At 44.8% G+C, this 17,592-nt stretch overlaps 2 protein-coding genes across 3 annotated transcripts; one reads left to right on the forward strand and one right to left on the reverse strand.

The window, feature by feature from the left end:
• The first annotated feature begins 201 nt into the window (after positions 1–201).
• On the forward strand, positions 202–3,309 carry LOC141804417 (uncharacterized). The gene is made up of 4 exons (XM_074688831.1): positions 202–1,481; positions 1,555–1,653; positions 2,952–3,014; positions 3,221–3,309. Exons 1-4 carry the CDS (start codon positions 230–232, stop codon positions 3,247–3,249), a joined length of 1,443 nt encoding a protein of 480 aa, XP_074544932.1. The 5' UTR covers positions 202–229; the 3' UTR covers positions 3,250–3,309.
• A 2,516-nt stretch (positions 3,310–5,825) lies between these two features.
• Positions 5,826–16,744, reverse strand: blvra (biliverdin reductase A). 2 transcript variants are annotated; one of them, XM_074689259.1, is made up of 7 exons: positions 16,615–16,744; positions 14,235–14,358; positions 12,462–12,581; positions 10,142–10,239; positions 8,466–8,573; positions 8,123–8,291; positions 5,826–7,932 (listed from the first exon to the last, which is right to left on the reverse strand). In XM_074689259.1, the coding sequence occupies exons 2-7, from the start codon at positions 14,351–14,353 to the stop codon at positions 7,683–7,685; spliced, it is 864 nt and encodes a 287-aa protein (XP_074545360.1). In that variant the 5' UTR covers positions 14,354–14,358; positions 16,615–16,744; the 3' UTR covers positions 5,826–7,682. The 2 variants fall into 2 exon arrangements, with proteins under 2 accessions (XP_074545360.1, XP_074545361.1); XM_074689260.1 differs by having other exon boundaries at positions 14,235–14,378; positions 16,615–16,712.
• Positions 16,745–17,592: the final 848 nt, after the last annotated feature.

The following is a 17,592-nucleotide window of genomic DNA, read 5'->3' on the forward strand; positions in this document are numbered from 1 at the left end:
CACTCAGGGATTCAACATCCTCCATCCTTCAGGAACTAAACCGGTCCAGTCCAGCACCAGGAAAAACCCACAGAGACAAAAGGTCCCAGAGATGGTCCCTCCCTGCAGGGACGGCCACTACAACATGTGGTCCGTGGACTCTCCTGACGATGTGGTTCTCGTAAGCAGCTCCTCCCAAAAAGAGGAGGAAGTGGTCAAAGAGAGACGTGTGTCTGTCCCTGACATCCTCATGAGCTGGAGGGGCACCTCGCCACAGGAAGTGATGCTGCAGAAGTCTGAAGTGCTCCAGAAGAAGGACCAGCAGCTGCTGTCTCATGACGCTGAAGTGGAGAAGGACAAGTCTGAGCCCCGGAGTCCATTGGAGGACGGCCCTGTGGTGGCTGACGATGATGATGATAAGGGAGACTTAAGTCCAAAGGACACCGAAACCCTTTTCAAGATCATCAAACTGCCTCTGACTCTTCAGGATCTCCTCTCAGAGTCCATCAGGGACAACGAGCCTTCAGCATCGGTCAAACAGCCGTCCAGAGAAGATCTGCTGCAGTCCTTCAACCAGCCGCAAAGACTGCTTCACAACCAGACAGACGGAGAGACAAATCCCCAGGCCGACACCTCAGAGACCACAGCCTACCAGATGTATGTGGACAGTTTCCACATGAAGAGGAAACTGAATGAGTCCATTTGGTCCGTAGAGTCTTTGGCCCCCTTTGTCCCCAACAAGGAGAGTCTGCAGCAGAGCAGCATCTTTGAGCCTAAAGCCATCGCTGAGCTGAGTGAGCAGGACGAGAACGATGGACCCGGGATGCTCACTGACAACTCTGTGGTCAAACCCTCCAAAGAGAGGAGACGCAGCCTCAGGTTCTCCTCCTCCGACTCGCTCTTAATGTCAGACAACCTGATTGTCTTCAGCACGCCGGCTGTGGAGCAAAGTCGCTCTCAGAAGCAGACGATGGATAATGAGAGTGGAGTCTGTGACAGGAGGGAATCCCTCAAAGACCAGACCTCGACCCCTTCAGAGAAAACCGCCTTAGCTTCCCCGCCTCAACTGCAGCGTCGAATCATTTTGTCTCCTCCCACTCGAGAGGAGGCAGACAAACCAAGGTCTTCTGAACCTGAGGCTCCCCAGAGCCCAAACCAGGAAACGTTTACTCTACGTGAGCAGAAGGAGAAAAGCCCCCGCTCCTCTGAACAAGAGGAAACTTTGCTCATGAACTCTGCAGAAGAGGAGGACATGTCCCCTCCGTGTCAGCTGATCCACGGAGACGTAGGGGACAGGAAGTCGGACGATGGATCTGGAGAGAACGCCGAGGTCAGAGACGTACAGCTGAGTGTCCCGGGAGTTCACCAGACAACAGCTGTGTCTCCATCACGAGGAAACCTGGTGGACTGTGGCGTCCAGTGTGGCGTGATGGAGGAGCAGCAGTGCATGTGTGAAAAGAGCAGTTACGGCCCAAACAAAAGAAATCTCTTTAAATATTCAGGTAGGTTTTTTTTTTCTCTGAGCCTTTGATCTCTGAAGGGAAAGTCTTCGAAAACTCTGTCTCTGTCTCACAGACGCGAGGTTTTCAAACTGCAGAGCTGAAGGATTCTGTGCCAACGGACAGAATCCAAAGAACCAGAAGAGAAATGGTCCATGGAAGCACAGAGGTCCAGGTAGGAGGAAAAAAGCCAACCAAGGTTTTTGCTGTGGCGTTCCTCTCGTTTGCCGAGCTGATCTCAGGCTGTGTTTACGCTGCAGGCTTTAATGCTGATTCTGATTTACCACTGGAATCCATTTTTTTGTTTGTCTGTTCACATTTTTAAATGTGGCCTGCCTGCAGGCTGCAAACAGAAGAATAGAACTGTTTACAGAAACAAACATGGCGCAGCCAGTACTTGCAGCTATGGTCTAGTATTAAAAACAGTGTGTGGTGGCAGCTGCAACTTTGAGTTTTGTGAGCAGGTTGTTAAACAGGACATTGAAGGTAGCGCTGCAGGAGTTTCAATCACTCGTTTGGAAACAACATTCAAACTGGGCTCCTCCTCCTTATGATCAGGGCCAGCAGCAGCACACACCCACAGCCTCTGTGACTACGTGAACACACTCGCTAGTCCAGCAACCACCTGTAGCATCACGAGCCGTGTACCAGACTTGGCATGTTAGCACAAGCTAACCTCTGGTGTTTGACACATACCTGGTTAGCAGAAAGCTAACTCGTGTCTCCCTTAATCACGTGCTGCTCTCCAAGTCCCTGAAAGCGACTGAAAGTGAAGCCAAGCTTCACCCTCACCGTTTAGGAAAAAGCTTTATTTGTTTGGCATTTCGTTTCCCTTTTGGTTGCTTTTCTTTCTCTGTACTTCGTCCACTATCGTAGCCACTCAGGATGGCTTCTCCACTTGCTAAACAACACACAGTCACTTGCGCAGTAGATGCTCCTGAAACCACCAAAACACCAACACACAGGCAGAGGAGGGGTTTGAAGGCAGACACTGAAACACGTGTAAAGAGGCCTGTAGGAGAAAATTGAGCAGGATTGTTCCTGGAAAAGTTGGAATTTTATTTTTTGGGGAAAATCCTGCAGACCCTACCATTTAAGCATGACCCGCTCCTCTGCTTCTGTCTGCAGAGCCGGACTTCTTCTTTTTTGGTGTTTACTGGCAGTTGGCAAACCAATTTATCAGACTCCAGCCCCCCTGTTTTTGTCTGCTGCTCAGAACTGAGTCTGTGTGCCACCTGGCTGTTCAGCCCACTGTTGCCTTAGAAAAAATCTGATGTGTATCTGGTTCAGTAGCACATTTGAAAGTGGCCTGGATCTGATTTGAAAATGTCAATTCATTGTGACTTGTGCTGCTCAGACTCTCAGAAACGAAGCAGATATGGGTCACGTCTGGGGTAAAAAATCAGAATCAGTTCACTTTACCTGCAGCATGAACAGAAAACCTGCCAACACACCCTCCATGTTTTTTCACAGAAAAGCAGAACGGCCAAACAGACGGCTACAACGGATACCCGGGCAAACCTGGGAGATCACGAGGTGAGAATCAAACCTTCATCTTCTCCAGCTCTGTTCACACCAACATTTCCTCTGCTTCAGTCATTAAAGCACGCTGGCTTCAAATATCCCGTACTGATCCACGCTCCATCCCCAGCTCAGTGTAGAAACATCAGTCTGTTTGGATCTTCTGTCTCTAAGGGGATCATTTGTGTTTTAAAAAATATAAAGCGGTTTGTTTCTTCCAGGTGGAAATGGAAGGAATCACCGATCCTGAGCCTGGACTTCCTTCTTGACCACGTTTTTAATAAATTTAAGATGTTTGTTAAAGTATTATAATATTATTGATCAATAAATATGTTTATTTTCTTAATACTCATGTTTCTTTGTGATTTAACCTGGTTTTCTAATAGAGAACTGAACAAGTTTCATCCTTTTATCTGGATGATCCAGGGTCAGTCTACCTGTTTAAAAAGAACCAATCAGAAATGACGACCCACCCAGGAGAAAAACTGAGTACAGACTTGAAAGTTTTTAAATCACTCCACATTTTGAAACAGAGCAATGCATCTCTCAATACATGCCTGTTTTAAATCAAACTTCTCATACAAAGTTCAGGCTGTTCAGCTTTGGGGTGATTTCTTTAGCTGCTCCGTAACCTCTCCAGGGCCTGTATGCATGTCCAGTCATTAAACAGGGACCATCATTCTGAACATAACATTAATCATACTGTGGCTGTAGCATTAGCTTCATTAAAAAAATGCCACAGTTTGACCTCAACTAACTACAGAATGAAAGTGAAGCAGGTGCAGAGTGTCACATGATACTAGGCGCCGCCCTGTTGGTTGTGGCTGCCTGTTGCAGTAGCTCTCTGTTCCTTGTCAGTTTCTTGTAATTTTTTTGTAATCTTTGTATTTGGAGTGGATCATTACTTTGTATGGCTCATTTGTTGATCATGGACACCAAACTGGTTTTGTCTTCAGTGATATTTTTACTATTTTTGCTTCTATGTTTGTCTGGAGATCCTACATGCAACCATGGCTGCATTGTTTACATGTGTTATCAGCTGTTAGCAGCCTGTAGCATGTCAATGCTAACTGGTGTAAGGCCTGATGTTTCCCACAAGGTGAGGAGGAGGTGAGGACGACATGCTGGTTCTCAGGTGTGAGCTAAGAAGTGATGACATGGACCTGTCCTTCCATCCATCGTTATTGGGAACGTAAGATCTATTGCAAGTAATATGGATGAGCTAGCCATGCTAAGCCCGCAACAGAGGGAATACCAGAGGGCAGAGTGGCATCATGCTATTCACAGACATGGCTAACAGAGCAAACACCAGACACCAACACCACATGGGAAGAGCTTCACCTGCTGTGAGCAGACAGGATCCAGGAGACAGAGACTGAACAGACTGCTGAAGAAGCTCAGTCCTGGACCCTGTGGAGGTGGAGGCTGGCTGACTGGACAATGATGGACAAGCTGTCAGCATCTATTTTCTTGTGGACCTTTTTGCACTCTCCATACACTTTCTTACTTTTGTTTTCTTGTTTGCTGCTGTGACTCCTCCTGAATTTCCCCTCAGAGGTAAATAAAGTGTTTTCTATTCTATTGTATTCTATGTTTAGGGAGCTAAAACCTAAAACCTCTATCCAGCTAATCGAGATTGTGCATGCATACTCCACATTAAGGGCGATGAGCATGGTGAGCTGTCAGTGTCACTAAAAAAAAAAGCTGCATATCTGGATATCGCCATACTGTTCCAGAGGGATTCGGGATCCCTGAATATCCTGAAAGAAACAGAGAGCACAGTGTGTAACATGATTTAAAGCAGGGTTTATTGAAATAGAGGAGCGATACAGATCACATACAGTCTTTCTCTCACACACACACACGGGCATTCATACACTGATGGCAGAGCACCCATCAGTCCTTATCTCCTGATGAACATTTCAGGAGTGTACTGTGTGAACTGAGCATCAGTCTAATTAACTCAGCGTGACAACAGAAAGTGCCGAGTATGAAACATGACTTCATGAATCAGCGGAAAAGTAAAATACTGGATTAATAAACATAATAAAGTATGTTTATAGTTTACTCTGGCTTGTATTCAGCATTTTAGTTTTGTTTTCCTGTATTTCCACCTCTTGTTTTATCTCATTGTGTTTGTTTTAGCTGTGACCCGACCAACACTTCCTGGGGTGTCTCTTGGTTCAGTTTGGCTCCAACGGACGAGATGATCTGTTAGATAAGATATGAAAGTAGGAGCTCTTCTTTAGTCCAGTCCTGCTTCAGCTGCTATTGTACAGCACTAATGGCACCACAGAGATTTTAGTTTGCACATTAATTTAATCTGCAGCTCTGGAAAAAATATAGAGACCACTGCAGGTTTTTCCTAAATCACCATCCCTACATGTATTAAAGCGGTTTCATTCCAGTGTCTGCTGAGTATCAACACCTCATTCCATTCAATGAGGGACGGAAAAGTGGACCAAGCCTAGTTTAGTGGATAAAAAGTATAAAAACCACTGCTGTGGTCACCTCTATCCTCCTACAACAGAACGAGCTGGATGGCAGAAAGAGTTAACGTTAAACCTAAAAAATAACAGAATTGAAAAAAAAAGTACTGACCCCTGAACAGGGGTAAGAATAAGAGTTTGGAGAAAAGAAAAGAAGGGTTAGAGTCGGACTTTACTGTCAGAGAGAGTCAGACTGCCTCCATCCCACAAACTTCTCAGACAGCTGTTAGTAAGGGCCAACATGGGAACAACAGGGCTACAGACCATCAGGGTCAAAAACCACTACTCTCTCAGCAAGATGACCCTCGGGTTAGTCACATGTCACTCAACAACTGTAGGAGGTCATTGTGTGACCTCAAAAAACAAGCAGGGTCCCTGGAGGCAGGGTTCCTGGGGGCAGGGATCCTGGGGGCAGGGTCCCTGGGGGCAGGGTTCCAGGGGGCAGGGTTCCTGGGGGCAGGGTCCCTGGGGGCAGGGTCCCTGGGGGCAGGGTACCTGGGGGCAGGGTTCCAAGGGGCAGGGTTCCAGGGGGCAGGGTACCTGGGACGAAGTGGCTAGGGATAGGGAAGTCTGGGCTTCCCTGCTTAGGCTGCTGCCCCCGCGACCCGACCCCGGATAAGCGGAAGAAAATGGATGGAGGGTCCCTGGGGGCAGGGTTCCTGGGGGTAGGGTTCCTGGGGGCAGGGTCCCTGGGGGCAGGGTTCCTGGAGGCAGGGTTCCTGGGGGCAGGGTCCCTGGGGGCAGGGTCCCTGGGGGCAGGGTCCCAGGGGGCAGGGTTCCATGGGGCAGGGTACCTTGGACGAAGTGGCTAGGGATAGGGAAGTCTGGGCGTCCCTGCTTAGGCTGCTGCCCCCGCAACCCGACCACGGATAAGCGGAAGAAAATGGATGGAGGGTCCCTGGGGGCAGGGTCCCTGGGGGCAGGGTCTCTGGGGGCAGGGTTCCAGGGGGCAGGGTTCCAGGGGGCAGGGTTCCAGGGGGCAGGGCCAAAGTCCTTTAAAGCTACATCTGATCGGTAAAGTCTGGTCCAGTTTGTGTTTCCACAGCCAACTGTGCCCTTCTCGGTAGATGGCGTGTAAGCTGGATGCTAATAGCCACGACAAACGTAATAGCATGACAGCATAGGAGCGTGACACTGTGTACCCCACTAATAAATCCAATAAAGAAGAGAGACACAACGCAGTACACAAAGATCAACGATGAAGACGTCCAGCAGTTTGTTTTCTCTGTGGCTCTTTGACACAAAGCACAATCAAGATTTACCACCGTTGCATGGGAGGTGATAATTCTTTCCTTCAATGAGACTGCAGTGTTCCGAGCTCCACCTTCTGGGCTTGGATCAGATTGTCTGGCACCCTAACAGAAGGGAACCAAAAGTGGGACGGTATAGGTTGGTAATTTAGAGGCCTGTCTCAATTTTAGTCAAAGGAAATGTCACAAAATGTGTGCCATACCAAGACGACCCAAGCTGAACCGTTTGGTTGAAACAGGGCTTATGAGAAGCAAAGAAGAGCCAGACTTAGGTCTGACAAAGACCAGGAGGGCTGGACCATAGAGGTCTGGAGCAAGGTCATCTTCTGTGATGGGTCCAGTTTTCAGCTTTGCCTAACACCTGCTGGTCTAATGGTTGGACAGAGATCTGGAGAGGCCTAAAAGCCACCGTGTCTCGCGTCCTCTGTGGGGTTTGGTGGTTGATCATATGTGATCTTTGGAGGGCTTTAGCGTGAACTCCGGGAGATCAGTCTGTGATGATGCTGTGATGATAAAATGTGCAGCTGGCACATCAAGGAGAGGATGAAGGACCACCAGATCAAGACTCCAGACATGAACCCCATTGGAAACCTCTGGAATGTCATCCAGAGGAAGATGGATGATCATAATCGGCCAAACAAAGCTGAGCTGCTTGGGTTTTGGCTGACCTCCTCCTAAGTTCAAACATTAGTAATGTATTGTTACAAAATTAACACAAATTTGTTTTTCTTGCATTAGTTGATGATAACAATCAGAAAATAAATGTTTCAATTCAGAATTTGGGAGAAATGTGGTGGATTGTTTCTGGAATGAAACCTAAATGTTTGTTTGACTCAAACACAAAGCTGTGAAAGTCATATCAGAGAAGTGAAAACCCTGCAGTGGTCTCTTGGTTTTCTCCACAGCTCTGTATGATGTGATACATCGCTGAGTGTGGCTGAACTTCAGCAGAGCTGCCGTATCCTCTCTGCCACTTCCAGGCAGTGTAGGATCCTGGTCCTCTCCCTCTGGAGCTCCTCCTGACTGACCCCACCCAGCAGCTTGGCAGAGAAGTGGAGGAGGTCCTGCATGAAGAGGCCCACTGCCCCTCTGGGTGCTGGGGGGATCTGGGTCAGGGAGCAGGAGTCAAACTGAAAGTTGATGTGCTTGGCCCTCTGGAGGCCTGGTCCCCGCTCCTCGATCCATGTCAGGGGTCTACAAAGACACAGAAGAATGAAGTTCCCTATGTTCTCTGAACTCTTCATCCTCTCCTCATAATCAGTCTAAAAAACAAACTGTGTGTTCACACAAAAGTGAAGGACGTCAAGACACTTTAAGGTCCTCTGAAGAGTGTTTATGTATCACATGACAGCGGCACAAACACACGCTGAATTCTGGTGACTACCTGCTGTCAGACGTCAGAAGGCTGGCCGTCATTTTACTGTAGTTATTCCCAGAATCCTCCTCCATGGTTGATGCAGTAACTGACAGCTCACCAAACAACTCCACCAGGTAGGTGAGGCGAGCAATGCCAGAGAATGATGGGAAACCAGCCCCAGGCTTCAGCGGTCCCCCTAATGGACACCGAAGAGTACAAACATTAAAGCTCAAACACTGTTTCACATCAGTGGGTTTCCAATCATCTTCAACACGGTGAGCAGCAAGACGACTGAAAGAAACACAATCCGCTCCAGCTCTGAAACTAACACACAGCTTTGTGATGAAAGGCCTGCGTCCTGGGCTCTCACCGGTAAAGTGCAGGGTTCCTTTTTGCAGGACTTTGCCCTGGACTTCTCTCTTCAGCGCTTTGAAGTCCTCTGAGAGCAGCTCGATGTGCTCCTCATGGAGAATCACTCCTGTGGTTAAAAACAGAAATCTTACTGTAGGCTAATGAAAGGAACAGTCTGACAGTCCATTCTTCTCACAGTGGCAGATATTATCAATAACCCTTCAACACAATTCTGGGATATTATATAATACTGTCATGTCTTCTAAAGTTTACTGCTTCAGTCTGTTCAGCTGATTTCTCCCTGACTCTGTAAAATGATGGTCACAGACTCTCACCTCTGTCAAAGTTATTAACATTAGCAAAGAGTTCAATCACGCTGATTCATGTTAATTATTGATACTGATCATCGTCAGATATTTCCTCTAAGTGATTCTTCAATGTAACAGAGATATTTATTAAACATGTTAACATACTGCGCCCTCCAGTCTGCACATGAGTCAGACAGAGACACAGCAGGAGCACATTCAGGCTGAGAACACACACACACACACACACACACACACACACACACACACACACACACACACACACACACACACACACACACACACACACACACACACACACACAGAGTCTCTCCTCTTCCTGCTTTTTGCTGCCTTGAAAAATCTTTTCCCGGAGATGTGAATCAAAGAAAATTAAAGTTTTAGTAAAGCACATCATGTGATATTAACTTTAAGCAAAGTGTCAAATGGTTAAAGTCCCTGCTAAGCTCCGCCCACATTCACCGCTCCCTGTCTCAGTCCCCCCACCTCTCATGCGGCACACTGCTCACCGCTGATAACTCACACACTGATAACAGCAGGTGATGATGACAGAGTGCAGAGGAGGAGCTGTAGCTGTGTGCGTTGTTGTATGACATGTAGTAAAATATATAAACAGATGCTCATTTACAGCTGTTAGTGACGTGACTGGACAAAGACAAACTCACCTGAAGGGCTCAAATGTATTTTTTTCTGCATAATGCATTAACTTGCTGTATGAATACTGTGCATGTGCATACCACAATGACGATCCCAAAAAGATTTATGTTTCAGCTCTGACTTTAAGCATATCATTACTACAGAGCTAGGTCTGCACAACGCTGGAATCAAAGACAAATATCATGTTATCCTCACTTCCTTTGATGAATATTCCAGTGTGCCTTACACTCAAAAATTTGTTAAACTGGCCAACATGCTATTTGTTATTCCCTCAGCTGCAGAGTTAAAGGTGCAGTGTGTGTAATTATTAACTGGCTGTGGCATCTCAGTGAAATCTAAAACATCCTACCACCCACTGCACCTTAAACACACACCACATCACTGTATCCTGTTACTGACCCCTAAACCTGTCACATTATTCTGACCTTGAGTGACCTTGAGTGACCTTGTGTGACCTTGAGAGTGAGCTCTTTGGTGCTTGTATTGCGCTTCTCTTGCAGCACGCTGTGCTGTGTAACTAAGTCACCTTTAAACTTCATTCTGATGCTGAAACAAAGACATTTTGTGAATCAATTAACACTGATCCACAGTGAAAGTAACGCTGTACTTCAAGAAACTCCTCCACTAACAGTTCTTTAAAAGCTCTTCAGTGAATTTATCTTTGAGACCTTGGGAAGCGACAGGAAAGAGGAAGTCATCCTTGTTATATTACCTTTTTTATCGGCTAAATCCCACAGCTCCACAGCCGCCTTGTAGTCCATGGTCATGGGATACTCCACGCAGACATGTTTCTGTGCCTGCAGAAAAGTTCTGAGGAGATTTATGGGTTAGACCAGAGCTTTGGTTACATCCTCAACATTTTCTGTTCCCATAGAGAGCTGCACTTACATGCTAGCTCACCTCCCTGTGCAGACTAAACACACAACGCTTTACCTGACAGGTAAACAGCTTCCTCCTCTCACTGGGATTGTACCACAGAGTCGTGTTTAAGTTCAGTGTGGAGCAGTAACAGCAAGAGAGGAAGCAGCATGAAGAGGTGAATGACTGCTCTCAGCAGCTTTCTGGTGAATCCACTGTTCACTGAGGGCAGATCTTTTAAAGCTTGGCTGTTTTATTGATGGAGTGATTTTACCAGAAATTGTAGGGATGGCGTTAGCTGAGACAGAAGTGACACTACGTGACAGACTGTGTTTTGTCGACAGAAACATTCAGTTGTTAGAGCTCAAAATGTCTTTGCTGCTGGTGAACGTGAGCATGAGTGGACCCAACAGGTGGAGGTCTACAGACAATGATAATGTTGCAGAGATCTCAGAGCTGAGGCTGGGGGATGCTGGTTCAGGATTAGCCGGGGGGGGGGTTAGCTTCCTTCATTAACCGTACTCTTAAGGCAGGGATCCTCAGTGGTGGTCAATGGGTTGCCAGGCTATGACTGTGAAACAGGTGAAGAGAAATAACCGTGCTTTAATTTTGAAGGGCTTGGAATGACACTTATGTACACTCCTAAACAGGAGGTGGCGATGACGCCCTGTAGTGCTAAAGGACTCCCACCGTTTCACAGATAGAAGAAAAGCTAGGGTTTATTTTTACAGACTAATAACCATGGTTAAAGGCAGGAACTACATAGACTGCATAAAATTGGGATTTTCTTATATCGGGGACAAAGAAGGGGAATGACCTCAGTTTGATATATGCAGCAAAGGCAAAGAAAGAAGTTTTTGCCAGAAGCTGGAGCTGATTCAAGTCAGTTTCACAAAAAATCAAGCGGGACAGGAAGTTGTGCAGAGAAACCACCTAAAAACACCAGATGACCTTCGAGATAAAACAAACTGTGCAAACCAGATTGTAATTAGCTTGACTAAAGCAACACATCAATGTGATGTGCAGAGCCAGAGCAGGGGGCAACGAGTTTGAGGTTTTAGAGCCCAAACAAGAATGAGGAGAGGCTCAATAACAGGAGGTAGGGGACCTCCTTCAAGAAAATAAAAAAAAGGAGGTGCAGTGCAAACTCTGCAAGGTTGGGCCAGCATATCACAAATGGACAACAATTACGCCCAGCCGTGTGAGGGCGAGGCACGCAGCAGAGAGTGGGGCGCTGAAAAAGCTTTGTCACAAAGCTGCATGAGCTCAAACTAGTTTCGTTTCACCTGAAGAGGAAACCATATTGTAACAACGATGGCTGAGATGGAGGAAGCTGCAGCTCTTGATGTTTGATGTCAGCATGTGCCACAGTGTATGTTTGGTCATCTACTTCCTCTTCCGGCTGAATGCCGAGGTGTACCGAGTCCTGCTGATTCTGACTAAAGTCTGATAGCAGTCACATCATCTAGGTATTGCGCTCTGCTTGGTCCAATTACGGTCCAACTGAGCTGTTTACATGCAGTAGACTGTAGTCTTATCTCTGACTAAGCTCATAGTCCCATTTCTGAAGCTGCATGTAAATGCACTGACTGTTGAGTTTTAAAAATGTTATCAAAGTTCCATGAAGGGGCTGAAAATGTAGACCCTTAAGGGGAATATTTCCTCTTTGCCAGCACACTCTTTGTTTTTTTTGGTTTATTGTTAAACTTGAATTTTGTGTCTGCTGGCACACTGTTGTATTCTGTAACAAGTCAGGTTCAAACTTTAACAAGTTAAACTGAATCAGTTTGAGGTGTTGAAATGGTTCCTTGATTTGTTTCACAGCCTGTCTTTAAGGAGTGATGGTGGGTCTCAAAGCCAGAATAATTAAGAACCGCTGTTGTAATGAAGTAAACAAAGTGTTTTCCGTTTGACACGGACTGACCTCTGTAAATGGTGTGGTGGTTTGTTTACTCATGTAGGAAATGCTGGAAACTTGTGATTGGGGAAATATCACTTTTTAATCATTTGCTTTTTACACCATCACCTGTTTTTTAAGGTGATATTTCTTTGATCATTTTAATTTTAGTTTTATGCTTAGCATCCCTTACAACAGAGAGCCTGAGTCACACATGCCCTCTTGCTTCAAAGGGAATCAATCTGTAAATTTTTCTGCAGTTAGTGTCAGACGTTACCTGATGTTGTCTTCATGTGATGCGTTCTCCGTGCAGATAAAGGCCACCTGAATGTCGTCTCTGCTCAAAGCCTCCTGCACAGAGATCTGACTCACCCCCTGCTGAGTGTCCAGGCTTCTCCTGTTCACAGAAATACCAGACAAGATGAGCACATCACTTCACCTGATCGTGACAGCAGGTTACTGAAAGAGCTATTTACGGATGACATGCTGCTTAACTAAAACTCTGGCTCTAGCTGGGCCCCTCAAAGACCTTCACAGAGTCGTCCTGAAGCCCCTCCTCTGATATATTGGCTGTGGTCTTGGACTCAGAATCAGGATCATTTATTAATGGCCACACAACAGAGTTGGTGGAATTTGTCTTCGGTACAGTACTTCATGCTCAACATTTTCCAGTGTCAGTCACATTACAGGAACAACAGAACACTACAGGCACATTGCATTACAACACATTACAGACATACACACATAAATACAGTTACAGTTAGTTGGAGTCAAGTGACTGATTCAATGTCCGTATGGCTATGGGGAAAAAAGTGTTATTAAACCTGTCTGACTTTTCTTGCAGTGACATGTAGCGCCTCCCAGAGGGCATGAGTGTCAACAAATGATGGGCAGGGTGTGTTGGGTCTGAGGTGGTTGTTATTGCTTGCTGTGTGATGCGTCTTTGATACAGCGTGACTATGGATGGGAGTGAGTGGTCAGTAATTTTGGATGATTTGTGAATTATCCGCTGTAGTTTAGGGTCGTTGTCCTGCTGAGATGAACCGTGGCTCCAGTCTGAGGTCTTAAGTCCTCTGGCTGTGGTTTTTATCCAGAATGTCTCTGTTCATCGCTGTATTCATCTTCCCCTCAATCCTGACTGGTCTCTTAGGTCCTAGTGCTGAAAAACATCCCCACAGCATGATGCCGACTCTACCATGCTTTACTGTAGGGAGGGTACGGTCCAGGTGATGAGCCTGGTTTCCTCCAAACATGACGCCTGGTGTTCACGCCAAAGAGTTCAGTCTTTGTCCAATCAGAGCAGAGGATTTTCTTCCTCATGGTCTGAGACTCCTTCAGGGGCTTTTAGGCAGACTCCAGGTGGACTTCCATGATCCTTTTACTGAGGAGTGGCTTCCCTGTGGCCCCCATACAGGCTTCTTCAGTACTCTCTAATACCATGTATCGTTACCACTTGTACTTTGATACATGAATAACAGTGACACATCATTTTGACTTTGGACAGCACAGTAACTCTGCCATTAAGTCGAAGATGAAACACAATTAACTCTGATTTTACAATTTATTCCTAATAAATAAACAAAAGAGCAAAGAAAATATAATAATAACAGCTGTAAGTTTCAGTATTTTTTTCTCCCTGGTTCAATCATGTTGTCTGAACAAGATCTGATACACATTTGCTGTGGTGTCAAACCCAGCAATGTAGCACCAACTGCTGGTGAGGAGGACTTACTTGGCGTATTTTTTTTTGCCTTGAGAACCTGCTGCTGGTACCTGCAGCCTTCAGGAGTACTGATACCTTGAAATAAGGCTGCTTTCGGCCCGATACCTGATACCGGTACTTGCCCATCCCTATGTGATGTCTTAGTTTTTATTCTTTAATAAATTACATCTTCATTATAGGGTGCTGTGTGAAGAATTTTGAGGAAAAAAACTGAATTCACTCTATTTCAGTACGAGGCTGTAACAAAATGTGGAAAAAGTGGCTGGTTTGATAATTGTGATAAAAACATATCAACTACTGTCCAAACTGAGGCATCGTGAGTGTTACCTGGATATGAACCCTTTGACAGTCAGTTTCTCCACTGAGCTACCAGGCAGGGGGGCCAGGATGTCTCTGATCCTCACGTAACCTGCTGTGCCAATGCCAACCACCACGGCTCCAAACATGCTGACTGAAAGAGAAGACGACAAGCTGCGATTGATAAACAGGGGTGTTTCCTATCACGGGTCATTCTACCACACTGCAAAAACTGAAATCTTATCAAGTGTTTTTGTCTTATTTTCAGTAGAAAATTCCTTTTTAGACTCAATACGAGCCACATTCACCTGACCAGTCCAGAAAAATGTCTTGTTTCAAGTTATTTAAAGACAAAAATGAGGTCTGAGTTGCTTGTAACCAGTAAGAAAATCTGCCAATGGAACAAGAGAAAAGTTACTTGTATTAAGACATTATTCTAGTCTCAAGGAAATTTTCAAGCAATTTTTTCTTGTTCCATTGGCAGATTTTTTTACTGGTAACAAGTGATTAAAACCTAATTTTTTACTCTGATAACTTGAAACAAGACATTTTTCTGGATTGATAAGTTGGAAGTGGCTCATATCTAGTATAATAAGACAATTTTTACTTTAAAAAAGACAAAAACACTTGATAAGATTTCAGTTTTTTTGCAGTGCATCTGTTATCCCCTCCATATTCAGCATTTGATCGTCATCAGTGTCCTGGAACACAGTGACACCCAAATCCTACATCTAGTTTTCCTCAGTTCCTCCTCTGGACTGTGCAGCTGTGCACGACTCCCACATCCACACACCCTGTTATTCAGTCCTCTGACTCATACGTCAAAGTTGTTTTTTTCCATTTGTGATTCCAGTTTAATCTTGTGTCTGAGACATTTAAAGGTGAACTTAATACATCCAAATGATTCTGAATCAGAAACAGTCTGTAAATTAAAAAAACAGAAAAAAAAATATCTTTTTGAAATCAATAAAACAAAGGGGGAAAGCAGACACAATGAACAGTATGTAGAGCTGATAATTATGGTGATAAAATAAATGGGACGCTCTGCCAGAAACAATCTGTCCTGGAGTTTAAAACAGTGGAAAAATGTTGATCTTAATACATCTCAAACTCACATGACGACTGATTTCAGTGACTTGTTCGGTAAAGGAGTAAACCATTTGCTGGATTCAGATTCAGATATCCTTTATTGATCCCCGAGGGAAAATCATATTTCAGTTCAATAATTATCTGCGGGGGAACCACAGCCCCCCCTGTGCACACCACTGCTGTAAGGCCCTGTGTCAAAGGACTGCAGCAGGGGTATGATGAGGTCAAACAACTAAGATTAAGATAAACTTTGTTGATCCTCTTCGGGGCAACACAGTTCAATTTGGCATATTGTAAATAACATGAATTTCAGAAATGTTACATTAAAATATAATTTCACAAGAAAGACAACAGGCCTACACAACCATTTTTACATTCTGTATAATCATGACGATTTTGACTTTTTCCATCTGAGATGAACACATTTAAAGAAAAGTTTTTTCATTTCAAGAATAAAAACATGTAATTCTTACCGTTTTAATTCCTGAGTATGCCTGTTTATTTGGATTATTTAAAATGGGGAAAACTAAAAATACTTGGAGTTAAAAAGTATTCTCTGGTAGGATAAAACTTGTGTAGTCCGGTGACCGCTCACTTTTGGAGTAACAGCAGTGAAGAATGGGCGGCGGAGTCATCTGTCACACGCATGCGCAAGCGCGTATGAAACGCTGATGCTGCGGAACTGTCACTGAGTTGACAACAATCACCGACACAACTCCAGAAACACGGGAATCGGGGTGAACTTATGTGGCGTGATGTCACAGACAACATGACTCCTTTAGACTGTTTTCAACTGTCCTGAAGGAAACAGTGACACCAGCATCAGCCGACCCGGAGTCTGGGCGTTAAATTATACCACGGAGCCCGTGTACAGTAAACACAGTGATCTCTAACAGGGGGAGGGATGGTACATATCAGGGGGTGAGAACTCACACTAACACTATGTATTTTAAGGTCAAAGTATAGGGTCAAAGCTTTAGTGAACCGGTTAAGTAATGATGCTTCATAGTCACGTGGTGTCGGGTCATGTCAGGTACCTCTCCCTGCCTTCTGCTTGGCACAGCCCAAACACAATATACTCACACTTCTTTCAAATACTCTCATTTTAAAGCCAGAACTGAGTGTCCTGCTCTCGAAACATAAAACGGCCCGCTCTGATAGTAATGTGGGCAGTTTATAGACCAGTTTTAGGGACTTGCAGCATCCTCACCTTGTCGTTTGCAATGAAGAAACGAGCATGTAAAACTATTGTACAGTATTTTTTACGTCAGAGACACAAAACCAGGAATCACTGTCCGTAGAGAAATGTGCTGTTACTTACCGGTGTTATGTTATTAAATTCGGTATTTCCCTTTATTTCCAGTCTCGTTTATATTTCCTCTCCTGCTCTGGGCGCTTGTTGTTGTTGTTCTTCTTCGTGTCCTGAGAACTCTATGGTGGTTGGGATCCGTATTTGTTGCGTTATCGCCACCTGCAGGATTGAATTGGTCTAGCCGCTCAAGCTGGTCACAGTGGCCTCTCCTGCTGCTGTCCTGCCTTGACTTATAGCGATGTAAAACCTATAACCAGGGATGGAAACTGACATGACGTTAAGGAGCCATAGTCAGGCTACAGAATTTAACCCTATATTAAACTGAAGTTAAATTTTGGCCGATTGATGATTATATTTAAGTTGCAATATAAAGCATGGTATTAACAAAAACTTGTTATGGAGAGTCCCTACGTTGTATTCTAAATGCCCTAATGATTTGTAATATAGGATTTCGGGCCATACTTTTCTATTGCAGCATACTTTTAATAGCCAGCCCCATAAAACCTCATACTTAGGGGTCAGCGGTATATGCTAAAATGGGTAACCAGCTGGACTGTGGTGAACCTGGTAAGGGTACCCAAGTGCACCCAGTGAGTCAATATTAGAGTTTTTGACTGAAGAGAATACATTTCTCCTCTTATGTTACAAAGTCAAATTACCTGCTTTAACCTGCAAAAGCAAACAGCCCTGCTTTCATCCCATGATGATGAAGAGCAAACTATTTGTGAATTTGAGATATATTTTTTGAGTCAAACTATTATTTATTTGATCAATGAAAAATAAAAAGAAAGTCAACAGAATCAAAATACTTACAAAAGAAACATAATTAAAACCACCATCTCTCACTTGATGAGAGGGTGGTTTTAAGTAAACAGACATTATAGGGCTGTGGTCATGGGGCAGCTTTAACTCAGCGGTTGAGTCTGTGTTTAATTATAAAGTGGTGGTTCATTTCTTTGATCATTTAGTTTCTTGAAGTTTTGCTGA

Source organism: Halichoeres trimaculatus, unplaced genomic scaffold, assembly GCF_033239565.1.
Source record: "Halichoeres trimaculatus isolate MK-OKI-2021-1 unplaced genomic scaffold, fHalTri1.1 fHalTri1_scaffold_15, whole genome shotgun sequence".
In the NCBI taxonomy this organism is placed as follows: Eukaryota; Metazoa; Chordata; class Actinopteri; order Labriformes; family Labridae; genus Halichoeres; species Halichoeres trimaculatus.

Excerpts from the sequence above, each read along its gene's own strand:
- LOC141804417 (XM_074688831.1), top strand. The coding sequence starts at position 230 with ATGAGCTGGAGGGGCACCTCGCCACAGGAAGTGATGCTGCAGAAGTCT. Across the intron at positions 1,654-2,951 it reads ATGGAAGCACAGAGGTCCAG|AAAAGCAGAACGGCCAAACA; the intron begins GTAGGAGGAAAA and ends GTTTTTTCACAG. Across the intron at positions 3,015-3,220 it reads CAAACCTGGGAGATCACGAG|GTGGAAATGGAAGGAATCAC; the intron begins GTGAGAATCAAA and ends TGTTTCTTCCAG.
- blvra (XM_074689259.1), bottom strand. The coding sequence starts at position 14,353 with ATGTTTGGAGCCGTGGTGGTTGGCATTGGCACAGCAGGTTACGTGAGG. Across the intron at positions 10,240-12,461 it reads TCACATGAAGACAACATCAG|AACTTTTCTGCAGGCACAGA; the intron begins GTAACGTCTGAC and ends AAATCTCCTCAG. Across the intron at positions 8,574-10,141 it reads GGATTTAGCCGATAAAAAAG|GAGTGATTCTCCATGAGGAG; the intron begins GTAATATAACAA and ends TTTTAACCACAG.